This window comes from Mastomys coucha, unplaced genomic scaffold (genome assembly GCF_008632895.1).
Source record: "Mastomys coucha isolate ucsf_1 unplaced genomic scaffold, UCSF_Mcou_1 pScaffold20, whole genome shotgun sequence".
NCBI lineage: Eukaryota > Metazoa > Chordata > Mammalia > Rodentia > Muridae > Mastomys > Mastomys coucha.
Window position 1 is genome coordinate 45,133,996 of NW_022196903.1, and position 6,904 is coordinate 45,140,899.

Genomic DNA, 6,904 nt, shown 5'->3' on the forward strand with positions numbered 1-6,904 from the left:
CTGTGGGTCCCTGGCCTTTGATTTCTAATCTAAAATAATATAAGATTGTATTACACTGGTGATATTAGAATGTCACATTTAGGACTACATAGGAGTGTCCTGAGTAAGTTGAGGGGTGATTTATAAGAAGAGGGGATCTTAGGGTTCAAACACCAACAGTAGTTCCTCTGTGTAGCCAAAGAAGGCAACAGAAAGTAGGTGAATAGTGGGAGGCCTGAAAAGCAGAAGCCCTTGGGCGAAACCTATTGTTGGGGTCTATCATTGTGCTGTAAAATGTCTGAGGCTCCTAGGAGTCACCTACAAAGTGACTGGCAGTGCAAGTCAGACATTCAGCCTATAAAGGCACCTGCCACCAAGCCTAACTTCAACCCCCAGAACCCACACTGTATTCCTGTGGTACATGTGTGCACATGTACATGTGGTACATGCATGTGTACATACTATACACACAGTAAATACATATTTGAAATGATTTAAATAACTGAAAGTTTAAAGTTACACACACACACACACACACACACACACACACGATTGATTGAGGGTATGTTTTCAGCCTGTGTGGCCATTCTTACTTATTTCTGTTCTTACTTCCTGAAGGCAACAATGGATTTTCTTTGCTGGAAAAGTTAGCCTGAGTCACTCAGTGGCAGGAAAAAAAGGATAAGGCACTGGAAATAGAAATTCTCGGAAAGAGGAAATAAATGAGACAGGGACATGGCCAAACTGAGACCATTGCGGAAGGACAAGAGCAAGACTCTGCTATCACCCGACAGCCCACAACATTTCAGCTTTCTGGTCACTTCTTTTGATGTTAGTCCTAAAGATGTGCATTTTTCTAGACCTGAGATTTGGGTTTCATCTCAAAACTCAACAGCCTGAATGGTGCCCACTGGACACGGCTCACAAATGTGTGCACAGGCCATCTATCTAACCATAAAATGTACAACTGTAATTCACATGATAATAATGTATATAAAAGGTAAGAATGGCTTGGAAATCAATGTGTAGCTGGAGATGCTCAGTGATGGCCAGATGTGGCAAAGACTAGGCCCTGTGTTAGTTCATGTGCAAACCTGAGAGGACCTGGCTGGTGAATGAGCTCAGACCTAAAACAGACTACTATCAGCAGGATATGTGCTGAGACCCACCAAGGGGTATGTCTGTGCGTGTACGTGTGTGTGTGTGTGTGTGTACGTGTGTGTGTGTGTGTGTGTGTGTGTGTGTGTGTATGTGCGCACATGTATGTGATGTGACGGGGGTGGAGCAGACAACTGTAGACATCGTTCCTTGTGCCTCAGACTCTGTCCACCTTTTTCTTCTTCTTTTTTAAAACTACATGAGGAGGTCACGGAACAACTTTACGAAACTGGTTCTCTTCTCCTGGGGCCCAGGGATCCAACTCAGGTTTTCAGGCTTTGGGTAAAGTGCTTGCATGCAGGTATGAGGACCTGTGTTAGAGTGCCCAGACCTCACGCAAAGCCAGGTGTGATCCATCTTTGTTGGGGAGAAGGGACAGTATCGGTGGCCTGAAACTCACCAAGTAGGCTAGGCTGGCCCGAGAGCCTCAGTTGTCAGCTGTCTCTACCTCCCCAGCCTAGGTTCACAAGCATGTGCCGTCATCATCCCTGTATTTTTTATGTGGGTTCTGGGGGCTCCAACTCAGGTCCACAGCATTTATTAACTATGTCACCTCCCCAGCCTGCTTCCCTATTTCTCCTGTCGAATCTACTCCATTTAACCAGTTGGTCAATGGAAAATTCTACACATCTGAGGAAGACATCTGAATACCAAAGACACTTATAAAAAGCTGTCATAGTTACTATTCATTCTTAAATTGTTCATTTTAAACACATTCAAAAGACCATTGGGAGCAAAAATTCCAAATTTGGAGAAAAGACCTCTTTGTGCGAACATGTGTATGTGCGTGCGTGCGTGTGTGCGTGTGTGTGGTACCTATGGATTGAACTAGGTAGGGTCTAGGAGGCAAATGCCCACTAAGCTGCTAAACTATGTCACATCTCAGTAAAAGGCTTTTCTAATGTGTGTCTACTCACTAATCGATTTCAATTGTGCAGTATCTTTTTTTCCCCTAGGAGTATACAGCTGTGTTCTAAAAGAGGAAAAACAAAGCAGAAAGAGGAAGAAGGAAGAAGGGGCCGTCACAGTAAAGACCAGCATGGCTTTTACAGAACACAAAAAGATGCCGGTAAGGAACTGGGCACTTTGGATCATAGAAACTCATGTTTCTTCAGAAATGACAAGGAAAAAAATGCTTGTCTTTCTATAGTTCCCACTATAGTGACACATAGAGGAAAATGAGGTATGGAGACACAAAGGAGGCAGCTGAAGAATGTGCTAAGCAGCATTCTACCAGCAAGGTTTTGCAACACAAGAGCCCAACACAAAGCCTGGGCTGTGGCAGTAGCCAGGGGAGGCCAGAGGCATGGCCCAACACTCAAGGGGGTGAAGCAGGGATGCATACAGCTGGACAGAGGGCATGGGGGACAGGTGGCAGTTGTAGAGAACAGTTAGTTACCAGATGAGAAACCTACCCACCTCTGCCAGGTTGTCCCCCGGCTTGGGAACAGCAGGCGGGTCGAGGAGCAGAGATTCCGCATGGATTCTGCGTAAACGTTCTTTAAGATCTGTGTTTTGTGCTAGGGCCTGGAATATGTTAAAAAAAAAAAAATAGCAGGGCTTTATTAGTAAATGGTCGGTTCGGGAAAACGCAGCAGGGGACTCGGCAAAGCAACCCTAGGCATGATGATCCCCTGGGTGCGACACTCTAGGGGTGTGTGTGGGCTTCCCCACTGCTCCAGGGGGAGACTGGGAGGTAACAATCAAGCCCAGGCTATTCCAGGTGGAAAAACTGAGATGGAAAGAGGTTAGTTAGTAAGGTTGGCAGAAGGAAATCAAACAACATCAGCTTTTAAGACTGGTGACTCACAGTCAGCATCGTCCCCCTGCCAGGCTGATCTCTGGGCCAGCTCCCCAACCCATCGACCTAGTGATTCCTAGCTCCTCCTTGACAAAGTGCCAGTAGACATGACCCAATGTGATTTAATTATCAGTCCAGCTACCATGGGTCTTCGAAGTGTGTTGGTGACTTATCCATTTTGGGGAATAAGACGATTTATTTTTCAAAAAATAAACACGGCAAACCTTACTTAGACACAGTAAAAGGCTAGAGGATCATGGCGCTAGGGAAGAGTGGGTACGAGCTGTAAACAAAAAAGAAATCAAGAGACACTCTATTGATTTCCTCATGGGATGGCCCCACCTCCTATCTTAGCCTCTCTGCTAGGACCTGGCTCACAAAAAAAGCAGGATATGCACTTGCTTCATTTGGCATTCCTGTGCATTTTATGACTACAGCTCTATCATTAGGAGGGCCAGACTCTCCTGACCGCCTGGATCTCCGCAAGGGCTTCATGTACTCCATTTCTTATCATCACTGTTGAACATAGGGGACATGGTCTCACATTGGAGCTCAGGCTGGACTCTTCACACTTGCCTCCACTTCCCAAGGACTAGGATTACAAGGTCACCACCATGCCTGGCTCTGGTTCCACTTTTTAGTGGCCACAGAGGACATAGGTTATCTAAGAATCCTTGAATCACTCAAGAAACATTGAACAAGAGCAAGGATCATGCAATCGTATATAACAACCTCTATGAAGCAACGCATCACTTTTTTTTTTTTTCTTTTTTCTTCCGAGACAGGGTTTCTCTGTACAGTCCTGGCTGTCCTGGAACTCACTCTGTAGACCAGGCTGGCCTCGAACTCAGAAATCCGCCTGCCTCTGCCTCCCAAGTGCCAAGCACCACTGCCTGGCACAACACATCACTTTTACAGTGGCTAGAGCCTAGAAATTGTGTGTATGTTGTGTGTGTGTGTGTGTGTGTGTGTGTGTGTGTCTCAAATTCAGTATCCATATATTCATTGTAACAGTTCTGTGATTATTCTAAAAAATGAAGCAACAAGTCTTAGGTTTATGTAGAAATCGAGTCCTTGTTTTTATCTTATTTCTAAACTGTTAATGTGAGTGCAAGCATTTTCCTTAGAAAATGTAATGTAAGTTTGGCCTATAAATCATGGCCAAATGAGTATGGCTAAGCAGATTGGCAAGACACGTCTGGATCTCTGTGAGAAGGGGAAGGAACAGGAGGAAGACAGGAAGGAATATTGGGGACCTCCATCAGAGGTATCTTCTAAAAGTATAAACAGCCACTCAGACTGAACAGTAAGAATGTGTGTACCAGTAAGAAATAAACCTTAAAGAACAAGGCATAGACTCAAAGCACCAACCCAGTGGTGCCAGTTGCTCCCAAGGTCAAAAAGATGTTGCTTTCTCTCCACCCCTAAGAAAGGAAATGGAAACTCCATGTGTAGAGTGGTCCAATCTTATCTATAATTTTTCCTTCAAAAATCAAATAGTTGGCACATAACTATAATCTAACCATGGGAGGTGGAGGCAGGACCACATGACCACATGAGGCTAGCCTGGACTCTTATGAGATTCTGTCTCAAAAGCCTAACCAAAAATAGCACAGTTGGAATTACCACTGAATGAAGGTGCCTGAAGTATCCACAGCAAGTATTGTATACTACCAGTCAAGGGTTCATGAGTAATGTTACATTGTATACTAATTGTATACTAGTCTACAGTACACTCATAGCATTACTTTTCTCAGTAGCATGGCAAATAGAAAACATAAATGGATCTCCCCCTCCCTGCCTCAGGGTTTATGGTGGCTTCTGGTCACAAGATCCTGAAATCCCTTTCTCCCACCTGGCCCAAAATACAAGTCGGTGGTACTTCAGACAGACTCTACATGAGCAATCACTCTTTCTCTTCTCAAGGCAGAAATTCCAAAGTACAAGTGAGGAGAAACAAGCAAATACATATGCTGTTTCAAAAGTTCTCTGGCTTCCTGAGAGATAAGGCTAAGGCACCAGACATCTTCAGCTGCTTGGATAGTACCCGGGCCCAGCACATCAGCGGAGCCCCGGGGCACAGTGCATCAACGGAGCTGGGCCTTCTGAGCAAGAACCGAAGCTGAGCAGGAAAATAAGCATGAGTGCTAATGGCTTGAGGGGACCCAAGGGGGGAGGCTCATCTCCCCGGGCAGTGGTTTTTCTGTTTGAAGATGCACAATCACCTGAAAGCCAATTCGTAAGACTCATCCCTGTGTCCATGAGAGGGAACAGGCTAAAGGGTTTGTGCTATTTAATCAGAGAGCATAGCATGCACATATTTGGAGGAGCATTAGGTAGGCTCAGCACTTTGCAGTGGACACGGAAGACCTATAAATTGGAAATTTCTCACTGCCCTATGTTATTTATTAAGTCGATCTAAACTTATGATGCCTCAGAGCTACGGACTCTCCTAAATGTCAACCTCTGTAAGCCTTAGCCAACGGATGTTTGCGAGGCAGCCACACAACCGTACAAGTTCTATAGGTACAGAAAAAGCAGTTAAGTTGGAAGCAATCAAATTCAAAGAATTGAAGAGCTAAGAAAATCCTACCTTCTATGGTCTGGGATTATTTTGAATATGTAAAGTCTGAAGAAAGGCTCTAATATAATCTGGATAATTTGGTTTTCTCCCTAAGATTCAACTCAACCATGAAAATCATCAATTTTCAATGCAACCATGGAAATGGAAGTTATTAGTAACTCCCAAGCCTGGCCCCATTTGCAGACATTTATAAGACAGACATAAGCAACTTACGGATGACAGAGCGTGCTTCAGTCCGACAACCTGAGCGGAGGGGGAGGAGGAGGTGTCCAGCTCCATCAGCTGCTTCAGCTTCTCTCTTTCCACTGATATGCTATTGAAAGCTGACCTTAAAGCGAAGTAAACTATAAAGATATAATCATTACAAGAAGGAACAAAGAAGAGGCATAATTAAAAACTAAATGTAGAAACTGTACTTCTTCTTATGCAAGAATTTAGCAAAGCACTCAGAGTTCAGCAAATGCACATTCTACACTTTAAAACACACACACACACACACACACACACACACACACACACACATTGAATGTGTGGGAGCAAATCCTAATGGAAACTTTTAGGCTCTGGTGACAACATGAAGTAACACAGGTTCATGGGTGTTAGCATCCTGTGTGGGAGAGCCTGAGAGTGGGAGAGGTCTGTGTGCATGGGAAACTGTGTGGCTCAGGGGAGAAATAGAAGCTCTTAACATTTACACACACTTGTCAATCTGCCCAGGTCTCCCATGACATTATGACTTAGAGGTTAAGGTGACCACTATTCAGTTTTATGTCCTTAAAGGCTAGAAACAGTTAAGGACAGGCTCACTGGCTATCAGGGAACTATACTATCATTGTATCAGAAGAGACATGCTGCATCTCAACCAGGTAGTCAAAATCAACAACCAGCAAGAGTCAGGTAAATCCTGGGTACCACCATCTCCAATGACTTAGAACAGTCATACCATACTGTAGGATGGTCAAGGATGTACAACTTGGATCTGATCATGAGGGAACCAGAGACAACTGAACATCCTGTTTTTTAAAACTGGCTTGTATTCTTCATGAACACCAAGGTGTCAAGTTTATGAAAAACTGCCCCCAATTAATCCCCGCTGAAGAAGCAGGATAATGAAGAACAATGTTGGGTGTAGATCCAGTACGCAATGAGAGTATGGTATTAAAGACATTTTTCAGAAGCTGACATTGTGACTGGGAGACCAAAGTGTTATTTCCCAGTGATGTGTCCTGAGTTAGATAACTTCACTGTGCCCAGTATATACACTAAAGCATGAAGCCTCAAAGAACGGCATACGGTATAAGAATCCCATTCTGAAAGCTGAGAGGATCGTGTCCCTGCCGCCCTGCGGCTCCCCTGGGAGTCGTGGGGCCTGTGGCTCCCGG

At 44.5% G+C, this 6,904-nt stretch overlaps 1 protein-coding gene across 11 annotated transcripts in view; it reads right to left on the reverse strand.

Moving 5' to 3' along the window:
• Nucleotides 1-6,904, reverse strand: part of Osbpl3 (oxysterol binding protein like 3) — a 174,527-nt gene that overhangs the window by 40,300 nt on the left and 127,323 nt on the right. For 8 of the 11 annotated variants that reach the window (XM_031381875.1, XM_031381881.1, XM_031381874.1 and 5 more), the window contains 2 exons: nucleotides 5,736-5,866; nucleotides 2,557-2,664 (listed from right to left, as the gene is read on the reverse strand). In XM_031381875.1, the coding sequence (XP_031237735.1) occupies nucleotides 2,557-2,664; nucleotides 5,736-5,866 (239 nt within the window). The remainder of the gene's footprint in view (nucleotides 1-2,556; nucleotides 2,665-5,735; nucleotides 5,867-6,904) is intronic. The other 3 variants (XM_031381883.1, XM_031381882.1, XM_031381884.1) reach the window with 1 other exon arrangement.